Source organism: Colletotrichum destructivum, chromosome 6 (genome assembly GCF_034447905.1).
Source record: "Colletotrichum destructivum chromosome 6, complete sequence".
Lineage (NCBI taxonomy): Eukaryota > Fungi > Ascomycota > Sordariomycetes > Glomerellales > Glomerellaceae > Colletotrichum > Colletotrichum destructivum.
This window is the reverse complement of record NC_085901.1, coordinates 2,715,595-2,738,190: the sequence shown is the minus strand read 5'-3', so window position 1 is coordinate 2,738,190 and position 22,596 is coordinate 2,715,595. Positions and strand designations below refer to the sequence as shown.

The following is a 22,596-nucleotide window of genomic DNA, read 5'->3' as shown; positions in this document are numbered from 1 at the left end:
CCGTCCGGTCGCGGAGTCGGTTCCGAGCGAAACAGGATGAACCCCCCCGCAGCAGATGGGTGGCCAATGTGCTTCGAGCTTTTTTCTTTCCTAATGGGGTATCTCTCTATCTTACTTTCATTACGGACGCACGAAGTCTGCGCTTGCACTCAATGCCAAGCACTTTCCATGTCGACTTCACCAGAGCAGGGTACTGACAGGCCACATTAGACGATGCCAACGCATGATGCAGGCGGACTTTGTTACTAGTGGTGACAAGCCAGTGAACCTGAAGCAGAATTCTCATGAGTGACATAAATTCGACGGCACAGAAATCAATAAAGGTCAAACAACCCTGAGTGAGACGATGAAAGATATACGCTTGATGTTGTTGGGCCCCTACCAGCAGGCTGTCTGTCTGAGTCTTGCAAAAAGATCTACATAGTGAGATTGAATATGAAATTGCGGATGGAGTGCCTGAAGTAATCCATCCCCCGTGGTTGTTGCTTGGCCCACTCGCTTTTCTCAACTGGTCGGATACCCCTCCTCACATTGAACTAGATATGAAATACAACATTACATACTCAAGATGATCTTGGTAATGTGGGATTCCGCTGGCGTTGGGTAGGCGACAAGGCTCACTCGTTGGCCGGTGAAAGATGCAGGTAGGAAATGGGGCTCATGAGCCCTACCGGAGCTAGAAATAGGGCCGTGAGCGACCGGTTTTGTGGAGCGAATCGAACAGAGGCGACTGACCGTTTGAAAATGATTCCGTGGTATGACCGCTTTCTTTCGGACGCTGAGGGCATCTACTAACCGTGACGGCGCAGGGTGCCTTGAGGTTTTAAAGCGAGTCGTTGGCTTCAACCGTTTCCTCCTACGTCATCCGCGACGCTGAGCCATCCCAACCGGAGTTCTCAACGGCTCGGAAGTGGGTTACATCACCTTGCTTCTTCCTGCACTGGGGGGTTGTTGTTCGCCCGGCATGGTCGGTCCGGCGCCTATCAATTTGATGTCGGAGTCCGAAAGCCGACTCTTGAACTTGATGAACCCCAACTAATAGACTGTCAGACTATCGGCGAAGTAACACATTTTTCCCCACAAAATCTTAGCAAGAAGTGACTGCTGTGCCATACGTACACCAGCTGCAAATTTTTCTGGGTAGGTAAGCTGCGGATAGGTAGGTCTAGTGATTTGCAACCTACAGTACACGCGGAAAAGAGGAACTCACTACGCAACCCTTCAGCATCTCAGAGATTAGCATCTTACGCTTGACCTTTATGGGCCCCAACTAACGGGCTGAGTCATCGGCGAAAATCACTAACCAGCCGTTACTATCTGCTGTAACACCCTTTCTCGGTCTCGCTTTCTATGTCAGACACCGTAACCCTGAACCCGTGATCTTTAAGCACTGTTGAGACACATAAGCGAGGTGGCTCGTCTTGAGGTTGGCATACCGACAACTGTCTTGTCCTTTTTCTTATCGAGGGTTTCTTGATATTGTGTAACTGTGCAATCTCAAGACGGGACTGCCTTGACAACATACCTCAGTAATGACAGGTGAATAGTAAAGTGAGAAACCGCCCGAGACTGCTGAGTTCGCATACCCGACGATGCAAAGTAGCCAGCCGCTGGGTTGGTCGAGCCTCTCGACCCCACATGGCACAATGCCTTGCTGGGTGGGACAGTGGGACTAATTCGTGGTGGATGTCGGTTAGCGGGGAACACGGCAAAAGAGCTTTGGGGCTGTACGGTTGGTCAGACTTAGATAATGGATGGGTGGTTCAGGTGGGAGAAGGTTCTATCAAAATGACCCATCCCATCTGGATTAGAGCCGATCCAGATCTCCCATAGACTGGCCTTGCCTTTGGATAATGTCTTTGTTTTGTTGTGTGCACTGGGAATGGTTGAGACGTTCGCGACCAATTCCGTCTCGTCTCTAGGCTGCTCTGGCTATGAACATGTATCCGAGTATGCCGCATGGCAAGAAACGCTCGCTCGAACCTCAATCATTCCGGGGCATGTAAAGATTGCCTGGCGGTATGTATGTGTACAAATGCCAGACAATTGTCGTGTCCTGGTGCCGTCTACGTATCTCGCCGGTTCGGGTGCACATATTGCGAGAAGGTTCGTGCATTACCGGGTGCAATGTCGTCTTCCCCACAATGTGTACCTGTGTGACTTAAGAGGGACTGCGTTGGCTTGTCTCATCTCAGTCAGGGCCCGCTTGCTTAGCGGGGAGCTAGACTTGGCACTAGAGAAGTCCGCCTCCTCTGTCATAAACGGACTACACATGACACACAACGGCCACATGAACAGCTTCCTCCCGGGCAGAACCTCTGTTGGCCATGGCCCATTAATGCAGCGGCCGGCCATCATCTCAGTAGCTAGGTAGTAGACCTTCGTTAGGCTGACTCGGGCAGTCCGTCGAGTCCAACGCTGCACGGAGTTGGAGCTCTCTCTCTCTCTCTCTCCCCTCCCTTTCACTTCACTGTAACCGTTGGTCTTGTGTGTCGTTGGCTGCCATCGTCATATTCAGACCAGAAACACGTCAGATGTATTCTTTGGCTGGGTTACTGTGTTTTTCCCCCCATGTCTTTCGACGGGGTGCCCTGGTTTGTACAGTTGGTGCACCACCCAGCCCATGATCTATCTACGTACCTACCTAGGTGGGTAGGGCGAGGGGCGTCCGAACCCCGCTGAACCGCCCAGCCGCGTCTATTGTCGATGCTTCCGTTCTCGCTGGGCTTTCACCAACCGCTCATCCAACGATGCTACCTTCGTGCAGATGCAACATGCTCATCACCAATCAATCGGCGCCTCTCGCTGTCTGTGGACCCGTTCCTCTATCTTGGCGTGCCTGTTCTCACGGGAGCTCCCTGCACCGCAAGCAGCTTACCCAGACTGGCTTACTCAAAGGTGCACGAGACATGATTCTTTCGACAGAAACTATCAGCAATCATGCTACTACTACTACTACTGGCATGGCAGTGAGGATTAACGGCTCTGTGGACTTACGACGCGGGCTGCTGCTGCTTACGCTGCGCGGTGGTCCCCTGCTGCCGTAGGCACACACCAGACAATCCATGTACACTCTCTTCAATCACCAAATCCCCTTTTCCCATTCTCGTCTCCACCGATAAACGCCAACCGCCGCTAATCACGCGACATCGGGCTTACTCGGAGAAGTTGGTTTAGATGAGCGTTCAATAACGCTTAGCCGCTTTTCTGAGTGCTTCGAACATCTCGGTGAGCGTGACGCTCTCCACTTGATATGGCTTCGCATTTACCTTCATGGTCATCACATGAAAAGCCCCCGACTTACCAGGTTTGGGTACGACGACCTAGAAACATCCTCCGGATCGCTACGTTGACCAGAAACCGCATCCACCCTACTAACGCAGACCGCGACCACAAGACCCAGCCAGTTATTCCTACATGCAGAGTGGTTGAGCGGCTGACTTTAGGAACCCAGTTGTGGACCCCCGGACGGAGGTTTGCCTTCTTTCGGATTGGCAGTGCAACCAAACAAACGCTCCCTCGCGGCCCAGCAATCGATGGTCTAGGGCTGAATACATCGGTTTCACCAGGTTCGTCCTTTTGTGAGGCGTTTGTCTCTCCACATGCTGTTTCGCTAACGTGTATTTTCCGCCAGGGCCAATCGCCTTGCAATAAGCTGCCAGTTATGTGTCAGAAATTTCCACGAGCTCAATCATAAATCCGATGAGATGCATCTACTGACCTCACCGCACGTAACAGGCTCATACTTGGCCGGGTTGCTCTCATCGACGCAGGTTGGCAGAACGCCAAGTTTCTGGTCAAAATTGAAACCTAATCGTGGCCAAGACGGAGTCGATCAGCACAAACGCACGTGGAACTCGGGAGGCCCATGACCTCGTCCTTGAGAGGCTGAAGAGAAGGGTTTGTACCGAAGAAAAAGGGCATCGAGATCCTATCTTCCCTGCCGTGCTGGATGACCCGATGAACTGTCGAGCTGAGTCTGTCATTGGTCATCCGCATGAAGAAGTCGCCAATGTTGACAACGAATGTGCCGCGGATTGGCGGCGCCCACATCCATTCCCCCGCGCTGTTGAGCACTTGCAGGCCCCTATGCCCATCCTGCCACAGCAGTGTCAAGATCTGCAGATCCGTGTGCGCACCCACACCGACCTCGTCGGGGTCCTGGACAGGCTCGTCGCCGTGGCCAGGGTAGAAATTGATTGCAAAATCACCGCCGGGATACGTCGTGAGGTGATCAAAGTGGTCCTCGGGAAGATCGAGGGCTAGGGCGACGACCCGTATCAGACGGCGCGAAAGCGCCAGACAAGCACGCCAGTGAGCCAGGACCGAGGACTTGAATCCTGGGAGGACGGCAGAGTCCCCTTCGTCGGTCCAGTCGAAATCCTCTTTGGGGAGGTGCTGTCTGACGTGTGCAGGCACGCTATCGAGGGCCTGCTCGTGAAGGGGGTCGAACTCAGGCTCATAATGGCACATGAAAGCTTCTTTCCTGTCCTTTGTTTCGGCAGGGTTGGCCTGTCGTTCTCGGAAGCCGCAGTAGCCGTATGCCGAGGTTTTCGATTCCAGCTTTCGCTTCTGCGCCTCGGGCAGTTTGAAGAACCTGTCATTGAGTGAGTTTGACGATCACCTAGTCCGGTCCTTGGCCACTATCGAACATACTCTATACCCTTTCGATGGGCATCTTCCGTTACGCGTTCGGGGATGCCATGGTTCTTTATGTAAAAGAACCCACTGGTCTCCGCCGCATGCAATATATCGGCGGCAACAGATTTGCGGGCATTGAGGTCGCCGTTCATCCCTTCGAGGTCGATGATGGGGATCTCATCCGGCGTGCAATCGCGTGCTGGGTTCGTAGATACCAGTCTGTAGGTCGGGCCATCATAACTGTTCAAGAAGATCTTCTTCTTGCCAGCTGGCACCCTTTCGCTTGCTGTCATGGTCGTCATTCTTATGATTGGGGAACACAGGAAGTGGGGGGCTGGCCGTTTTCTCTGATGTGAGCAAGCGATGAATGAAAATTGCTGTGGCTGCAGTATATCGTTTTCTTTATATGCCCAACGGAGTAACAGCGATGCAGTCTGTTGCGGATATATATGTATATAATTACTCTGTAGCTGTCCTATAATCTGGGGCTACCCCAAGCCACGTTTTCTTGCCACCGATAGACCAAAGTTTAAGCCCTGAGACTTTCTAGTTGAGGGTCCGCCGGTATCCGGCTATCTCCTTCCCCACTCAGATGGCTAACCGAGATGTGGGAGCTTCTTGACCAATGAATAAACCCACAGAGATCTCCGCCTATCTCCTGGTTTGTCCGACTTCACCGCCCCCTTGCCCTCAACAAGTAGGCATCGTCGAAACGTTTCACTCGTGGCTGCATATCGTACGGTCTTCGAGCTGTATAGAACCTGGAATCGTGATTTCTGACGAGAAAGAAAGATGCCCCACGAGGCGGACTCGCCGGCTGTCCGCCGCCGCAGGCTGAGCGACGAAAGCCGGCGGGGTGGGCCGGGGAAGGAGGATCTGAGTCGCAAGAGGAAGAGACGTATCCTCTCGTGCGACACGTGTCGGAGGCAGAAGTGTCGGTGTGAGCTTGAAGAGGAGTCGGAGACTTGTGCGCGGTGCCGCTCGCTGAGGTGCGTCAGACGGTCGAGACTCAAGGCAAGGAGCAGAAGGAACACAACACTGATGGGATCAGAATCACATGTACGTGGAATGACAGCGGCGACACGCATTCAGCTTCTTCCCGTGAGACACCAAGCAAGCCTGATATCGAAGGAAGGTAAACCGGCCCCCGCCCACTCCCCTGCGCAACGCCGGTTGCGGACAAATTCACACATTGCCGATGCTGAATGTCAACCATTCACAGGTTCCGAAGCCTAGAGGCATCGATAGTTGACCTCAAGGCGACGATACAGATGCTTGCTTCCGGAAGCCGGCCTGATGTTAGAAGGACCTTGGCGACTGACCGACAGGAACGACCGCATCAACCGCGGCCACATCCGGCACATGCGGACCAGGACAGCAACGAAGGCTGCGACGCCTCCAAGGCGCCTGAAAAGGAGGATGTCGAGCCAGCGGACCGGCACGTCTATTCGTCCCCGGCGGAAGTTGTGCGGAAAGTTGGGAATCAGCTGAGCGGAGGGTATCGAAGGACGTTTGATGTTCAGGCAGACGTCGTGTCGTTGGGTCTTCTGGATGACAAGACGGCTCGTGACCTGGTTGCTGAGTGAGTCTAATTTCCAGCTGGATTCCTTGGCCTCCACCAAAGCCGGTTGACAGAGGAAAAAGAAAAGAGGATCCGGAAGCGGGGGGCGAATCATATCTTCTCAGCATGTTAGCATGACTGTAGGGGATAGTCCAACACGAATACTAACCGCTCTATAGATTTGTACGCCGTCGACGGAACACTCTTCTTATCAATAGCGAGGTGGATCTCGCCCCCAAAAATAGAGACCTTCGGCACGCGTCGCCTTTTCTGCACGACGTATGCTGCCTGCACGCGATGCGTTTCTCCGAGCACAGCTCGTCGGTGCTCCACCGGCGCGTGTTTGAGCACGTGAGACTGCAGATGGGCCAGCTGATGGTTGCAAGCCCACTGCCCCTGGAGGAGTTGATGGGGATCTTGATCATGAGCCTGTGGGCTTCAGCGCCATCGGTACGTGAAATTTCTAGTATGAATCAGTTCTAGTCGTGAAGTTTGAAAAACGACTTTGGTGCCGTAAGTGCAGGTTGGGCTGACACAAGGGTAGCAGGGTCCCGAATACATCGACAGTTGGTTGGTCAGCGGGCACTGCGCACAGCAAGCAATGCTGAGCATCAATTTCTCGGAAATACTATCGAGAACCAAATACAGGACGTCGACGGCAGAGGATCAGAGGGTCATGAGGCTTTGGTCCAATACCTGCCTGGTAAATTTGCAGTAAGTCTCAATGTCCACTCTTCTGTCGGCCAGGAACCCGCTTGGGCAAGATTGAAACAGCAACGCAGAGAAGCCCCCGAACAAGTTGAGATCTTATCTACAGTTCGTGGCCAAGTTCTGAATGGACGGCACTGACATCCACCTTTCTTCCAGTTGGGCGGCGACTACTAGTCGACCGGCAACTGTGCCCGCTGCGTACCTCCAGCAGTGCAAACTCTTGCTCAACTTTGAGGAAGTGACGATGAGAGATGCCATGGTGTATGCTGAGATCATGCTATACCTTTTGCTGCAAGATAAGTTCTCGCAGAGACTGTACTTGAGCGGTGACGGCACATGCGAGGAACTTTCCGCGTGGAAGACAAGGTGGAACTATTTGTTTGGTAAGCCCACACTACATAACTACCATCCATTGGGCAAACACACCCCAAGACAACACGGCACACGTACACTGCAGTCGGTCTACTGTACGGGCATAGTGCAAGGAAAGATGGCTTCGAAGCATACTGATCCGCCAATGGAACAGAACTTCCTGCCGCCTCGACGTTGAGAATAAGCTACTCGATCGCATGGCTGATCCTTGCCCGTCGTTCACTCGAACACGATCAGGCCGCACCGGACCACGACTCCTTGTCGAGCTCGCCGAGGTTGCACCCGGTTGACGCCGCGACGAACAACGGAGCTCACAGCCAGCCGAGCTCGCAGGGTCCTCCCGACGTGACGCAGTTCCGCGTCAGTGCCTTCGCGACGGACGTCGTTCGGGCGTTTGTCGACATGCCGACCTCTCGCGCCGAGGAGCTACCCGAATTCCACCGTCTGTGCGTGGCATACGCAATGCTTATCATTTCGAAGTACGAGCAGAAACCGTCGCTGACGATGGGGGGCTCGCCATCCGGCCAAGACGATGTGGTGTTGCAGCTGCTACGTGACGCGCAGAAACACAACGGCGTCAAGGGGAATAGTGCACCGTCGGCAATACAATTCGGGCTGGAGAGGGCGCTGAAGAAGGTCTCTTCCCGGGTCGAGGGACGCTCCTCCAGAGCCGGGGCTGATGTCGGGTCCGAGGCCCTCGGGGGTAACAACGGGTCGCTCGGGGTGGAATTGTCCTTGTCGGGAGCAGCGGTGGCGGCTGGTCCGACCTGGGCGCAAACAACGCAAGACCAGCAAGGGGACACGCCGGGGCAACAGCACGAGCATCCTCCTTCCCATTTCACGGGGGCAGCGCTGGTCCCAGAGTTTGACGGATCTCTATCCTTGGAGACGATGGATTTCTTTTTCAGCGGCGGGCACCTCGGACTCGGAGACCAATCGTTCTTCTGAACCCTTGTTTCTGAGTAAAGAGACAATCCAATGGGGGGGGTTCCAGGTGATAGAATATCAACGAAACTCTTGTAAAATAACTAGGCGAGTGACACACCTACAGTCTTGATCTAAACGCACGATTGATCTAGCCGCATTTTCTTTCTTTTCTTGGCATGGCCTTTTCTGTGTACAAATCGATGGTGTTGGCCGACTCGATGTAGGCCGTATTCTTCGAGATACCCGATCGATAGGGTTTTGGTCTGCGGAAGCACTTTCGCCTTTGATAGAGGCATAGACGTTAGCCTTCTTGCTGAGTCTTCCGTGAGTACTTCATTTGCCACCAGGCGTCACTGTGCGTACATACCTTGATCACCTAGCCCAACAGCCTTTACAAAACCGTAGTGGCCAATCGTTGGAAGCTACTCAAACCTATTTGGAATTGTCGGCTGCTACAGTGCTGTAGCAAACGGTACATAGGCTGGGCTTGCAGATCGGAGCTTCCATCAGGGTCCTGAAACCTGAAACCAGATAGATCTTTGATAACTACAGTCTGCAGTAAAAGCAAAAGAGTTACAGCATAGATAGGTCAAAAATGCAGTCTCTATCCATTGTCGTAATGTGTGTGTCGATAATTGTTGTCGTTTGCTTCAACAAACAGACTGGAACGTAGAGAAAGGAAGACTCAAGGGAGAAAGAGAATACAAAGGGGAAGAGGTAAAAGACAAAAAGATTTGTGATGCGCGGCACCGGGTTCGAACCAGTGCTGTTCAGGTTAGCAAGATTCTGTAAACGGTGAGGATATCGACCTACTTTCTGCCTTTCGCTGATGATGGGAGGGCAACGAGTTAACCACTACTCCAACCACGCCCTGGGAGACTTTTTCTCTTTTTGTTTGTTGGTGAACTTTTGTCTGCTTTTTCTAATTAAGTGGCCAGGGGGCTCTATTCCAGAGGAAGGAGCAACTACTTCTGTCTCAGTATGGGTAGGCGTCATTTTGTGGTGTTCCTGCTCTTTCTTCTCTGTTTGCTGACTGCCAACTCAGACAATAACACGGGCAACAAACGCCACCTGATTTTTACCAGTTTCACCGCCATTCTCCAACTTCGTTTGTCTTCAAGTATATCTCCAAGTACGTATACATACATACCTGCAAGATCCCGGAGTGAACACCACATGTTTTTGGGGTGCTTTCTGAGACGTGTTGTTGCCATTTTTGAATGGTGTATTTCTAACCCCCCCCCCCCCTTTTTTTTTTTTTTTTTGGCTTGGCGCATCTGCAGTTGCGTTCTGAATAAACGAAGTTTTCTTTTTGCTCAGTTGCTACACAGGGAGTTCTGTTGGGTTCTGTCCGCATATTTTGTGTTCAGCTAAGGGGACTGTGCAGCATCTAGGGCTTCACCTCAGTGTCTTTCTGTACGAGTTTAAAGCGACAATTCTGGTGTCCGAGGTTTGCAGCTCATTTTTGCAATGTAGAGTCGTGACATCGACATGCTTGCTGAACACCAACCGTTTTTGCTGAGGAGTTCACGGTCGATATACATCACAGGATATTCGACCGAAAGGTTACGAACCGGGAAGCGTACTTTGAATTGCTTGCATCAAAAATCGAATTCTGAAGTGCAGATCCCTCTTCCGTTGATTTCTTGACGGTCGGAATGCGGTTAGGAGGCCCTGCTGATAGGGAAGAGAAGAATGGGGAAAACAACTGTAAGCCGTGGTATTTAACAAATACTTTCAAGCGATCCCGATCTACGGTGTCCTGAATTGCAGTTGCTGAAGCTTAGAAAACCCGATAAGTTGACAGGATGAACGTCAAAATCTATGGGCTCTAAAGCGGTTTCAGTTGGCTTCTTTTACACGGAGATAGAGGGGTTGTCGGCCAGCTGGTTAGCCTTCTGCACAAGAGGGTAGGAAGTTAGACAACGTCATCTTTGTATGGAGTAGAAGATGGAGCTTCCGGCCCGAACTATCTCGGGGACGCCTGCCATGGTCCGAAGCCGAGCCCGACACTCGTGACAGGAAAACGGCGAGATGCTACAGCAAGGTGACGCCCGAGGATCCATTCAACGTTCAAAAGGGAAAGAGCAGATGCTGCACATGCCAGTGTGGATATCAAGGTTGGTTTGAGGTCACGAGAGTTTGGTACCAGGTTTTTTTATTTATTTATCTTCAGAAACGGGATGGATGCGGGCTTCGAGTTTCTTCAAACACACGCGGGAGGCAAGGCAGAAAGAATGACAAACTCCCAACAGCATGGAGGGCGACCCCTAGAGGCTAGATAATAGCAAACTCAGAGCTTGGGCCGCTCGTCGTATCTTTCTCATTTTCTTCTGATGAATGGTTTGACTTCGTTCACCATCGTGGTTTCGGCATAGAAGCTCCACCCGGTCCACAGAGTCCGCCGAGGACCCGAGGGTTTTGTTGTGCTTCCGAAAGGAGGAGGGCCCCGGCCGAGTCGGGACATGGCTCTCCCCCCATTTAAGGTTTAATGAGCCACAAAATTGAACAGAAATGACAGGGCACCCCTGTCGGGAATTCCCAGCGACCCCAAGCCCGCAGCTGCCGAAGACTAGATAGAGCCTGGCCTATCAAGAGGGATATGGCCCAAGTGCCGTCTTGCGGCACAGCAGAGTAGGTTGGTAGGGATAGGCAGTGCCGGCAAGTACTTGCATGTGGTGTGTACAACGTCGGTTCCAAAGGCACGACTTGCCTTGCCGCACGGGCGGCAGCCGCACGACTCAAGTTCACGCTACATACCTGTACAGCTGGGCGCTGGTCGGAAAGGGAAAGGGAGGAAGAGGAGGGGGCACCCGGAGCGAAGGATTAGCCTTTTTCCATTTCGCCGCCACTCTCCCCTTCCAGGTTCTTCTTCTCCTTGACGACACTTCGACAAGACCAGGTCGCCCGACCTGTACCGCTATCTACCTTTCCAGCCGGATCATGTCGTGATCTTCCAACTCCCCATACTTGCTAAACACTAGCACTTGTCGCAAACACAAGCATCTGTAGCTATGGGTCTCGGTATTCTCGAGTCCAAGGCCTTGGACCATGTGCCAGGTAAGTAGTCCCACGCGCGCACAACGTACTCGCTCGCCTGATGCCCGCTCTGGCCTGCTGTCATCCCATTGCTGACACCGGCCCTCAAACCTCCAGGGACGACGCGCTACTTCGACGATCCGAGTCGTCCCCAGACCGCGACCAGTGCCCACCATGGATTGAAAGTCGATTCGAGCGGCCACGAGCCCATTATACTTGTGAGCCACCGACCATACAATATCGCGACGTGCCTGCCGCCGCTGACAGCTTCTCTACCAGATCCCCCAACCCTCCGACGACCCGAACGATCCTCTCAACTGGCCCCTATGGAAGCGAGACCTCATCACTTTCGTCCTGTCCCTCACAGCCATCTTTGCGACCGCCCTTGGGCCGATCCTTGCCGCCAACACCGTGACGATTGCTCTGCTCTTCCGCACTAGCTTCACCCACATCGCTCTTCTGACCGGATACTTTCTTCTCGGAGTTGGTGCCGCAGCCATCTTCTTCGTGCCCTCTGCACGTGTCTGGGGCAAGCGCCATCTCTTCATCGTTGGAACATGCATCCTTATCGCATCCTCCGCTTGGGCCGGCGCTGTCGGCACCAGCTACAACTCGCTCCTGGCTGCTCGCATTGTTCAGGGCATTGGTTGCACTCCGTTTGAAACCCTCGTTAACGCCGCCGTCGGTGACTTGTACTTCGTTCATCAACGTGGCTCGCGCATGGCGTTCACGAATTTGGCTGTTTTTGGTGGCGCCTTCTTTACACCCATTGTCGTCGGCAAGATCACTCACAGTATCGGCTGGTGGTGGACTTTTTACTTGGAGGCGATTTTCTGCGCCATCATGCTTCCCGCCGTCTTCTTTCTCTGCCCGGAGACGTCGTACCGCCGGGACGCCGCGCTCAACACAGACATGGCTGCCGAGTCTATCGAACTCGTCAACAAGCCTAGCTCCTTCAAGGACGGCCCCAGCAGCAGTCCAGGCGACGACCACGAGAAGTTGACCGCCGGTGCATCCACGAATTCCCCCGGGCTGGAGCCTAGCCGAGGAGCTCACACACCCAAGAAGACCTTTATCCAGTCACTCGCCCTCTTCGACGGCCGCAAGACGGACGAGGGCTACTGGAAACTTCTTCTGCGTCCATTCCCGCTGTTTGTTCAACCTGCCTTCCTGTGGGGATGTTTGATCCAGGGCACCATGATCGGCTGGACTGTCTTCATCGGCGTCATTGTAGCCGCCATTTTCTTGGGTCCGCCTTACTATTGGAACGAGGTTTATGCCGGCTACGCCTATGTTGGCGCTTTTGTAGGGGCTCTTGTCGGATTCATCATTGCCGGTGTTTTCGCCGACTGGAGTGCCAGCTTCATGACCCGCCGTAACGGTGGTATCTATGAGCCCGAGTTCCGCATCGTCATGGTTCTTCCTATGTTTGTTGTCGGCGGCATGGGCCTGTACGGCTTCGCAATCACTTCCGCTGGCCTGGCCACGAGGGAATATCACTACAGCATCCCGCTCATTTTCTTCGGTCTCGAGGTCGCCGGTATGGTCATTGGTGCCGTCGCGAGTTCTTTGTACATCGTCGACGCCTATCGTGATCTCGCCATCGAGGGCTTCACCGTCATGATCATCTTCAAGAACATCTTCAGTTTCGGTCTGACGTACAGCGCTTACGACTGGATCATCGCGGGTGGTATCAAGCCCACCATGATCGCAATTTCAAGTATCCAGGTGGTAGTTTGCGCTCTCAGCATCCCAATGTGTATGTTTCAGGCCTACTCCTTGATGGGAACGGATGGACTAACGCCTCTTCCAGACATATACGGCAAACGCGTTCGCGCCTATTTCTACCAGCACGATCTGCTTAAAATTACTGGTCTACGATGAGGTATCACGTATTCATTTTAATCTCTCAATCTTCGAATCTGCTTGGTATCAAGGCTTTCTTTTAGTAAAATCAGGCAACACCAGTCGTTGATACTTGGCCTATGTATGGGGTCCTGACAATAAGGACCCATAGCCGTAGTTGAGCACCTCGCAATATCGACATTATAGTTAACATACCTAATTAATGCCTACATGCATCATTATAATTCTCGTTGTGATCTCACGGCGTGATGCCTGATCAACTGTGAAACAACGGTCAAGGACAAGGGACGAGAAGAGTCGCAACAATCCGCCTACCTATCTATCCACACCACATCTGAGTGACAAGATCGCCGCTGTTACGGACTTGGCTCTGCCGCGATGGCCCCCTCTCCCTCACAGTCTTGGGGGATACCCAACGAGCATTGATATCGGTGGTGGGAAGGGGGTTTCTCCGGGACCCAGAGGAGGGGGATTCACTCCGACCCTTCTCGGCTAGTTCCTTTGCTCTCCTCCTTCGTCTTAGCAGCCTACATGCTCCGCTGAGACTTGAGTTCATATACAGAGTGACAAGACAGGGAATTGTCAAGGAGTCATGGTCAAGACGGGCGGCCGAGATTGGTGTAAATCAGACATGTACATAGTTCTTTTCTTGTCACCCGTGCAAGCTCCGACACCACCCTGTCAACCTCTTTCTGGTATCAGGGAGGAATATGGTTAAGATAGGTGGGGTATATATGTCAGATACATCGTGTAGTTGGCTGGTCTTTTTTCTCGTAACATCTCAAAACAAAATCAAAACAAGTGTCCGTCATCCATGAAATCCCACAAGGCTTGCTGACCCCCATTCCATTCATACATCTCATGTCGCAAAAGAAGGTTCGGAAAAGATGTCTCATCATCCAGTCAGCTTCCTCCACCAACTGCTCCGCGGCGTCGCCGTCGCGTCCGAGAGCATGGCGTGCCGGCGCCGCTCGTCGCTTCCCTCCGACCCGCCGCCGCCGGCGCCTCCGCTACCGCCTCCATATTTGCGCTCACGATCTTCGCGGCGAAGCCTGCGGCGGCGGTCTTCGGCCTCATCGGCGGTGCCATCTTCATACTTGGCTCTGCGCCGACGCTCGCGACGTTCGCGACGCGCTTCGTCCTCAGTCAGCGGCACGGCGTCCGTTTGTCCGCCGTCCTGTGGAGGCGGACCCGCATCGGAATGCTCCTTGACCCATGATGAGGTTCCGGAGTGGGGCCATGCCGGTCTCGCCTCCTCATCACGTCGGTAGCGGTGGCGTGACGAATGCAGAGCCTCGTCGCCCGACTCCCGCGTGGATCGCTTTCGACTGCTGCGATGACGGGCTTCTTCCCCGTCTGTCGCTTCACCGGGCGCGCGAGCGGCGCGTCGAGCTTCTCGTCTGGCCCTTCGAGTTTCTTCGTCCTCAACTCCAGCATCGCGGGCGCGCCGGCGTTCTTCACGTGCCGCCCGTCTGGCCTCCACGTCAGCCTCGAGAGCGGCCGCGGCAGCCTCACGTTCCTTGCGACGCCGTCGCCGTTCGGCTCGCTCGGCTTCTCGCTCGTCAGCGGCTCGCCGTTCTTCTTCGTCACGTTGGCGGGCTGCGCGTCGTTCTGCGCGCCTGGCCTCCTTTTCTTCTTGCTTCCGCGCCTCAATATCTTCTTCTTCTCGCCGCCGGCGGCGCTCACGCCTGGCCTCCTCTTTGGCGACGTGGCGTGCCTCATCGGCATCTGGATCGACCACCTCGGCCTCGGCATCTCTTGCGGCACGTCGAGCACGGCGAGCAGCGCGGCGAGCCTCCTGGTCCATGTCAGCTGCTGCCGCCGGGTCGAGTTCTTCGGCATCGCCAGATGACCCCTTGCGGCGTTCGCGCTTAGTATCGTCATCGGTCGCATAGGTGTGACGCCTTCGTAAGGGGTCTGGACGCTCCGTCTTGGGAGTTCGAAGACCACTAAATAGACCACCGAAGCCCCTCTTGGCACTCGAATTAGACCGTTTTATAGGGGGTGGCTCAGAAGGGCCGTCGGCATCCACCATGACGATGTCCTCGTCTTTGGGATATCTGGATCGCCGACGGGAGGACTTGGGGGGACTAGCATCCTCGCCGTCACCGTTCGCCCCGACCATTACAATGTCATCATCCTCGGTAGGAGCACGCTTGCGGCGTCTACCTGATTTGTCGACACCAAGAACCTTGGCAGCTTTGGAAGACGTCGGAGGCGCATCCTCCGGAGGTGGTGATACCAAGCCTGCAGCGTCAACAGAGTGACGACGTGACGGGCGGCCACTAGATCCATGACGCCGGTCCCGATTCGAGGTCGTACGAGAAACCGGGGGGGTGCTGAACATGGACATGAGCTTCGGCCGCGTCGGCGCCGGCGTTTCCATGTCTTTGTCAGCGCGGTCGCCCTTACCAGAGTTCGAGCCCCTGGAAGAGCTCTTGACTTCTTCTTTGTCGTGCCTCCTCTCGCGCCTGTCAGACTTGTGCTTGGACTTCCTCTCCTTGTCACGATCACGGTCTCGCTCTCGTTCTCTGTCTTTGTCCTTCTCGCGAGGCGCCGAGGCCGACCACATGCCCCACGAAGAACCTTCGCGGCTGATCTTGGCTCGGTCTCTCCTGCTTGACTTCGGCTCCGGGGGAGGCGACCAGGGCTCCTCCTCAGCGGCCGGTTCTTCAGGCGCAGGAACTTCGGGCACGGCTGGTGGTGGCGGAGGAGCCGGCGGAGGAGGGACGTCTTCAGCAAGAAGATCCTTCTCTCTGTTCTTCTTGCTTTTCTTCTTCTTCTTTTCCACTGGCATTTCAATTACTTCGATGATCTCGTTCTCGTCCTCATCGACCGGGAAGGCTCCTGGGGGTTCCGCAGACTTGTTATTTTCGTCAGCTGGTTCCTCGACATCAACCATTGTTGGTTCCTCAACAGGAGGCGGCGGCGGCGGCGGCGGCGGCGGTGCTGGCTCAGCTTCAGCACGCTTCTTCTCTTTCTTGAGTCGTTTCCTCTCTTCTTTCGTCAAGGCAACCGGTGGAGGCGGCGGTGGCGGAACGGGGTCCTCAGCAGTAGGCTCCTCCGGCGTCGGATCCTCTGGTGGCGGGTCCTCGGGAGCGGGTTCCTCCGCAACGGGAGCAGGTTCGTCTTCCGGTGGCGGCGGCGGTTCAAAAGCTTTTAATCTGTCAGTAATCTTCGTTCCTTTGCCCTTACGAGCCGTAGACGGTTGCATCCAGGTCGGGGCATTGCTGTTTATGGCGGATGAGGCGGTCGTGTCATTCCAGCCGATATTCGCACCTTCTTGAGCTAGAACGAAGTTGAGTCAGCTTTGTAATCTCAGGAAGCGCTCGAGGCGGCATGGCGTCTCAAGCTCATCCGGTGGTCTCGGTGAGACTGGGTAGTATGATAGCGATGTGCTGGGAGAATGGGACCCGTGTCCGAGGCCGCATACCTTTCTTAGACTTCTTAGTGCCAACGCCCCAGAAGCTGAACGCATCGTTGGACGGCTTGGGTTCCGGCGCCGGAGGTGGTGGAGGCGGAGCAGGCTCCGCAGGCTCGGGGTCGGCCAGGAGTTCTTCCACTTGCTCTTCGGTAAGTTCGATGTCGGCCAGCTCATCCTCCTCTTGAACGTCCGGGATGGGTTCGGGATCTTCGTCCTCGTCTTTGTCCTTCGCCCTGTCCTTGTCCTTGCTCTTCTTCTCCTTCTTGTCCTTCTTGTCTCTCTTCTCCTTCTCCTTCTCCTTCTCCTTCTCTTTTTCCTTCTCTTTTTCTTTGGACTTGGACTTGGATTTGGACTCTTTTTCCGTCTTGGAACTCTTCTTCGACTTCTTCTCTGCAGCCTCGGCCTCCTCACGTTCGCGCGCTGCCAGTTCCTCGGCTTCTTTGGCTGCGGCTTCTTCAGCCTCCTTGGCAAGCCGCTCCTCCTCCTCGATGCGAGCAGCCTCTTCGGCCTCGGCAGCGGCAGCAGCTTTAGCTTCAGCTTCGGCAGCGGCTTCAGCTTCGGCTGCGGCTTGATCTGCAACGCGTTGATCGATAGACTCCTTGAGTTGGTCGTAAACAGCCTGGTCCTTCTTTGTCAATTTGCCCTTCTTGAGCTTCTTGGCTTCCAAGGCGGCGAACTGTTCGTCTTCCTCGGCGATCTTGGCAGCCTGCTCCTCCTCGAGCCGAGCCTTCTCGGCGGCCTCGGCGGCCTCGGCAGCCGCGGCCTCTTCCGCTTCTCGGGCAAGGCGTTCCTTCTCTTCCTTGGCTGCTTCTTCTGCAGCAGCTGCAGCAGCCTCTTCTTCCTCTTGAGCCTTGCGCGCTGCTTCTTCCTTTTCGGCCTTCTTCTTTTCCTTTTCGAGCTTTTTTAGCTCTTTCTCGCTCAGCTTGGGTTCCTTTTTGGGCTTTTCCTTGTCCTTGTCCTTATCCTTGTCTTTCTCCTTGTCCTTAGACTTGGACTTGGAAGAGGTTAGGTCGCCCCAAAAGCTGGATTTCTCCTTCTCAGGTTCCGGTTCTGCTTCAGGCTCAGTCATGTCCAACGTGGGAGGGGTGGGAGCTGGCGGTGGAGGGTCGGCGAGTATGTCCTTACGGTTCTTAGACTTCTTTTTCGAGGATCCCCAGGCGGCCCAGTCGTCTTCTTCGCCTTTGTCTTTCGTTTCCTCGACAGAATCCGGTTGTACGGAATCCATTTCGGGCTCTTCGTCCATCACTTCCACAGGTTCGTTCTTAGATTTGTCCTTCTTTTTCTTGGACGACAATGACCCCCAAAAGTCGTCCGCCGGCTCCTCAATCGCATCAGGCTTCATTGAGGCAACTTCCACGTCTGGCCCCTTTTTCTTCTTGTCCTTCTTGCCGATGTTCCAGGAGCTGAAGAAACCGTCGTCATCCAGGGGGTCAGAAATGTCGGGCACAGCGGGTGGGGCTTCCTCGGCAGGCGTGGCCTCTTCCTCCTCCCCGCCGAACTCAACCAAGGCCATGGCGTCTTTCTTCTTCTTTTTCTTGTCCGATTTGCTCAAAGCCAAGTCGTCTTCAGTCGATTCCCCCTTGGGTTCTTCTGCTGGTTGCGGTGTCTCCTTACTTTTCTTCCTCTCTTTCTTCTCCTTTTCCTTCTCCTTCTCTTTGTCTTTGTCCTTCTTCGAAGAAAGTCCCCACATACCCCCCCAGGAGTCCTCCTTGGGCTTTTCGGCTTCCGCGTCTTTCTTCTTTTTCTTGTCCTTTTTGGTAGAGAGCTCAAAATTCGGCCAGCCCTCATCCGCTGGCGGTTCCGGCTCTGGCTCAGCAGCGGGAGGATCTGGAGCAGGTTCGGGGACCGGCTCAGGCTCGGGCTCAGGTTCGGGTTCAGGATCATTTGGAGGTTCGGGGTCGAGAAGGAGTCCCTTTTTCTTCTTTTTGTCTTTCTTTGATGTGGCGGTGAAGCCCCAGAGATCATCTTTCTGTTCCGGCTCGGGCTCGGGTTCGGGGGCCGGCGGAGGTGGTGTAGGGGCTCGTACGGGCTCGGGTTCACCTTTGCCCTTCTTCTTCTTCTTGGCCTTGGTCGTTACACCCCATCCGATGTCTTCTACTGCCGCTGCTGCCTTCGCAGCTTCTGCTGCCTTCATTGCCTCTTCAGCCTCGGCCGCTTCTTTCGCTGCTTGCTCTTCGATTTCCTTGGCCAACCGCTCCTCCTCTTCCTTCCGAGCAGTCTCTTCTGCTTCTGCAGCGGCGGCCTCGGCCTCGGCAGCGGCGGCTGCTTCTGCAGCGGCGGCTTCGGCGGCGGCGGCGGCCTCGGCAGCGGCAGCCATCTCCCTCATCTTCTTCTTTTTCTGCGACTTGGACATACCAGCAAAGGGGTCTACTTCAATTTTAGGCGGCTCCGATTCCGGTTCCGGTTCTGGCTCGGGCTCCGGTTCTGGCTCAACTTCGGGCTCCGGCGCTGGAGGAGGGTCCGGCTCTTTGGGTGGTTCAAAGTCAAGCAGACCTTTCTTCTTTTTCTTATCCTTCTTGCTCATTGACGTTCCCCAGCTCCAAGGATCCGCTCCGGCAGCTGGCGGGTCGGGCGCGGGCTCCGGGACCGGTTCAGGTTCAGGGACCACCACCGGTTCTTCTTTCTTTTTCTTCTTACCCAAACCCCAGGTGTCCCAGATATCATCCTGCTTTGTCTCCTCTTTGGGCGGTTCTGGTTCAGGTTCCTTCTTGCCCTTTGTCTTAGTTGTGGTACCCCATGAACCCCATGGGTCGTCAGCAGGGATTTCTACCTTGGGCGGCTCTTCTTTCTCATCTTCCGCAGGATCGCCCCAAATGCTGATCTTTTTCTTCTTCTTGTCCTTCTTGGATGATGCGGTGGAGAAGCCCCAGGGGTCGTCTTTCTTCTCCTCTTCCTTGGGCGGTTCAGGTGCTGGTTCCGGGTCGATTGCTGGATCATCGCCGAAGCTGAATCCAAGAGTCGTGCTCTTCTTTTTGGACTTTGTGGCGCTGCCGCCCCAGGGATTCGAATCAACCTCTTCCTTGGCCTCTGCTGGCGTACTCGCGGCTGCATTCTTGTTAGCCCCGGACCAATCCCACGTGCTCCCTGATCTCGTGCCTGTTGTCCAACTTGTACCCCATGAGCCAAACCCCGACTTCTTGTTGTCTGTTGAGCCAAAATTGATGTCGAGCGTGCCGTTGCCGCCTCCGCCCACATCGTCCAGTTTGATCTCATCGAAAGAGTCCAGGTTGGGTGCCGGGATAGTCGGCGGGTCTTCGTCCTTCTTACCCTTCTTCTTGCTTTTCGCGGGCGCGAAGCCCCATTCGTCGTCCGGGGGTGCATCGTCAGCTGGTGGCGGTGTATCCTTGTCGCCTCCATCTCCGTCGCCGTCACCGGCAGCACCGCCATCATTGCCTGCATCGCCGCTCTTGTCGCCTCCATCGCCAGTACCCTCATCGTCTTTCTTGGCGCCATCGTCATCGTTACTGTTATTGTTGTTAGCGGCTGGCGCCTTGGCTGGCGCCTTCTTCTTCTTCTTCGCCGCCTGCATGAAGCCTTCCTCAGAGCCAAAGTCGATGAGAACGTCGCGTGTGGGATCCTTGAAGAGGGCGCCTGCGCTGGGGTGTTGTCGCCTGTCCGTGCTCGAAATCCGTGACCGGGCGAAGAATGAAGAGTCGGCGGGTAGGCGACTCGCAAAGCCGCCGGTGTTCGTCGGATCCATGACTTGGTCAAGGGATGCGGGTTGTTCGAAGGGCGAGTTGAAGCGTCGCAGCCATCGCGGACCGCATTCCGGTGTCTTGAGTGGACTTGAGATGCCATATGTGGTTTGGAGGAGCCGGCGGCGATGGGATGGAATCTAGGGATGTCAGCGGATCAGCTTAGCTTGGAAGTTCATCCGGAGGAGTGTTAGTGGAATGGGGGGGGGGCGAGGCGGCGTCACGCTCCCTCCTTGCGCCCCGGCTTCCCATGGAGACTTTCCGGGCCAGCCAGTGTCTGGTTCGGACGGCAGCCATTAGAGCTGGGACGAGCGCGCGGGGTGCGTTTAGGCTGGAATGGCGCCAGCGCGCACAAAACCCCAGAGGAAGTAGGAATTGGAGAAAAGGATGACGGCAGACGAAAAAGTCTCGGGTCGTACCTGAGGATGGTGTGACGCAGACTCCCAGGCGCGGGCGATCATGCGCAAGCGAATGCGCACATCGGCCTCATTCCACCCAGTCGTCGAATGTTGGGCCATCGCCCTCCATCCACATGCGGCTTCTGCCCCCCCTAACGGGGGAAGGAGCGTCGAAACAGCGGCCGCAGCCATGTTGAGAAGTAGAAGTCGTGTTGCGGCAGCTGGCGATGAGAATCATGGAAGCGAAGTCGGTTTGGTAGGATAAGGATGACGGAAGATCGGATGTCGAGCGCAGGTACAGAGGCCGTGTTAGTCGTCGTGCTCGCGTTTGTCGTCGTCTTCGTCGTTATCGTTGTCGTCGTCGTCGTCGTCGTAATCGTACTAAGGGTATAGGGAGGGGAAAGAAGCCTGCGCGCGCACGGGATCGTTTGGTCAACGAAGGGGTCGAGGGGGCGACAGACGGGGGTAGCCAGTTGTATGAGGGGAGGCCGGACAATATAAGGTGCCTCTCGCGGTTCTGTATCGGTACGACGCGGGCGAACTGAGACAAGGTGGTGCAAGTCAGCGAAAAGATGGTTGCGCGTGGAGTCCAAGATGTAATTGCGCAGGCTGGGACGTGGAGAGGTGGGATGGATGCCAGGACCACTTTGCGCTACGCAGCGCAAGGGACCTGGGGCCTGACAGCCTGGGATCTGGGGGGGAGAGATGGGGGCTTCAGGGTAAGGTAAGGTACCTAGGTAGGTGAGGTAAGGTAAGGTAAGGTCAGGAACGGTAAATGGGTTGCAGCAGGGAGGAAGAAAGTCGTTGGACGACGGATAAGATAGTAAGTTGCTGCTGGGCTTGCCTCTCTGTTAATGAGAATTACAGTAGGTAGGTAGGGCCCTGACCCATGTCCAGAAGTGCCGGAGAATTGGACGATAACGGGCCAGGTAGAAGCGATAAACAGGGATGGAAGTCCGCTCCGTTGTCTGATGGTGTCACTGGCGTGCCTGGCTCGCTAAATGCACCGGGCGCACGCGTCAGATGGCACCCGTGAGTGAACTGGTCCCGAAGCTGCTTAAGAAAAGTCAATCCGCCATCCGACTTCTTGTTCTCATCCCAACCCTTTAAGACGTCTCTGCCCTGTCTACCCCTTTTTTTGCTTAGGGTTGATGCTCTCCCTGAGGTAATGAGGTCGAACAAGACGGGCGAAGAACGGAGCAATAGGAACGCTAGAGTCGACCGGAAAGAGAGAAAAAATAGAAAGGGAAATAGTCTTCTTACAAGCCACTTCCTGCACAGGGAGCCAATGACCCGGCGCCTTTTGGCCGGATCGTCGCCGCGAGGCGAAATGGTGGATGGTTGTGTCGCAGACCGCCAGAATATCTTGCAGGAGTCAGCCAAGTACCTAGGGTGCTAGGCAATGACCGATCACCTGCAGCCGACAAGGCAATTCGCTTCCTCGACGTCGGGCTTTGCTCGGCTCGTCAGACCGCCAGCGCTGAATGAATGGCCCGTCGATGGTCGTGATGGGCGCTGAAGTCGGCACTCGGATTATGGTGCGTCGTGAAAGCCGTCTTTGGTTGTTTCGTTGATCGTCTGCGTCGTCTCAGTCGTTGAGCTCTCAATCCGGCCGAGTTGTATGGCAATTGACCGAGATAAAGATGAGGAGCTGCTTGTTCCTTCGAATCGCTCTGCCTTGGCATGCAACAACACGTCGACGAAGGAGGACGGGAACAGGTCAACGAGACACAGTCGGAGGCGGAAAACAAAACAGATGGGCAAAGGGGCCAAACCAGCCTAGGTGTAAGTGACAGGTTGCGGTAGGTTACAGGCAGAGAAAGGGAGAGGAAGCATGGCAGGTGAAAGATGAGGCATGGCAGGTCAAGAGGAATAATAATGGATATTGATGCTGGATCGAGCCATTTGTCCTATCATATTCGTCCTATCACATCCAGTCCAAAGACTCACTGCGACTGAGTC

The 22,596-nt window shown here is 54.9% G+C and overlaps 5 protein-coding genes across 5 annotated transcripts; 2 read left to right on the top strand and 3 right to left on the bottom strand.

Moving 5' to 3' along the window:
- Positions 1-366: 366 nt before the first annotated feature.
- Positions 367-833, bottom strand: CDEST_10028 (uncharacterized protein). Its single transcript, XM_062926186.1, has 2 exons — positions 736-833; positions 367-676 (listed from the first exon to the last, which is right to left on the bottom strand). Exons 1-2 carry the CDS (start codon positions 786-788, stop codon positions 556-558), a joined length of 174 nt encoding a protein of 57 aa, XP_062782237.1. The 5' UTR covers positions 789-833; the 3' UTR covers positions 367-555.
- Positions 834-2,933: 2,100 nt separating this feature from the next.
- Positions 2,934-5,084, bottom strand: CDEST_10027 (Putative oxoglutarate/iron-dependent dioxygenase, non-hem dioxygenase domain-containing protein). Its single transcript, XM_062926185.1, has 4 exons — positions 4,657-5,084; positions 3,909-4,597; positions 3,722-3,810; positions 2,934-3,655 (listed from the first exon to the last, which is right to left on the bottom strand). The coding sequence occupies exons 1-4, from the start codon at positions 4,941-4,943 to the stop codon at positions 3,614-3,616; spliced, it is 1,107 nt and encodes a 368-aa protein (XP_062782236.1). The 5' UTR covers positions 4,944-5,084; the 3' UTR covers positions 2,934-3,613.
- A 1-nt stretch (position 5,085) lies between these two features.
- Positions 5,086-8,369, top strand: CDEST_10026 (Putative zn(2)Cys(6) fungal-type DNA-binding domain-containing protein). The gene is made up of 7 exons (XM_062926184.1): positions 5,086-5,630; positions 5,693-5,776; positions 5,864-6,223; positions 6,382-6,652; positions 6,750-6,916; positions 7,070-7,296; positions 7,440-8,369. The coding sequence occupies exons 1-7, from the start codon at positions 5,434-5,436 to the stop codon at positions 8,231-8,233; spliced, it is 2,100 nt and encodes a 699-aa protein (XP_062782235.1). The 5' UTR covers positions 5,086-5,433; the 3' UTR covers positions 8,234-8,369.
- A 2,544-nt stretch (positions 8,370-10,913) lies between these two features.
- On the top strand, positions 10,914-13,428 carry CDEST_10025 (Putative major facilitator superfamily, MFS transporter superfamily). The gene is made up of 4 exons (XM_062926183.1): positions 10,914-11,272; positions 11,369-11,469; positions 11,531-13,010; positions 13,065-13,428. Exons 1-4 carry the CDS (start codon positions 11,227-11,229, stop codon positions 13,133-13,135), a joined length of 1,698 nt encoding a protein of 565 aa, XP_062782234.1. The 5' UTR covers positions 10,914-11,226; the 3' UTR covers positions 13,136-13,428.
- Positions 13,429-14,012: 584 nt separating this feature from the next.
- CDEST_10024 (uncharacterized protein) lies at positions 14,013-20,826 on the bottom strand (the record flags this gene model as incomplete). Its single annotated transcript, XM_062926182.1, has 3 exons — positions 14,013-16,405; positions 16,551-20,376; positions 20,656-20,826. The coding sequence occupies 3 exons, from the start codon at positions 20,824-20,826 to the stop codon at positions 14,013-14,015; spliced, it is 6,390 nt and encodes a 2,129-aa protein (XP_062782233.1).
- Between the last annotated feature and the right edge of the window lie 1,770 nt (positions 20,827-22,596).

Coding starts and splice junctions, on each gene's coding strand:
- CDEST_10028 (XM_062926186.1), bottom strand. CDS start 788: ATGCCCTCAGCGTCCGAAAGAAAGCGGTCATACCACGGAATCATTTTC. Junction 677..735: donor CACGGAATCATTTTCAAACG/GTCAGTCGCCTC, acceptor CCCTATTTCTAG/CTCCGGTAGGGCTCATGAGC.
- CDEST_10027 (XM_062926185.1), bottom strand. CDS start 4,943: ATGACGACCATGACAGCAAGCGAAAGGGTGCCAGCTGGCAAGAAGAAG. Junction 4,598..4,656: donor GCCCATCGAAAGGGTATAGA/GTATGTTCGATA, acceptor ACTCAATGACAG/GTTCTTCAAACTGCCCGAGG. Junction 3,811..3,908: donor CTCGATGCCCTTTTTCTTCG/GTACAAACCCTT, acceptor GGCCACGATTAG/GTTTCAATTTTGACCAGAAA.
- CDEST_10026 (XM_062926184.1), top strand. CDS start 5,434: ATGCCCCACGAGGCGGACTCGCCGGCTGTCCGCCGCCGCAGGCTGAGC. Junction 6,653..6,749: donor TGTGGGCTTCAGCGCCATCG/GTACGTGAAATT, acceptor CAAGGGTAGCAG/GGTCCCGAATACATCGACAG. Junction 7,297..7,439: donor AAGGTGGAACTATTTGTTTG/GTAAGCCCACAC, acceptor CCAATGGAACAG/AACTTCCTGCCGCCTCGACG.
- CDEST_10025 (XM_062926183.1), top strand. CDS start 11,227: ATGGGTCTCGGTATTCTCGAGTCCAAGGCCTTGGACCATGTGCCAG. Junction 11,273..11,368: donor GGCCTTGGACCATGTGCCAG/GTAAGTAGTCCC, acceptor TCAAACCTCCAG/GGACGACGCGCTACTTCGAC. Junction 13,011..13,064: donor CGCTCTCAGCATCCCAATGT/GTATGTTTCAGG, acceptor CGCCTCTTCCAG/ACATATACGGCAAACGCGTT.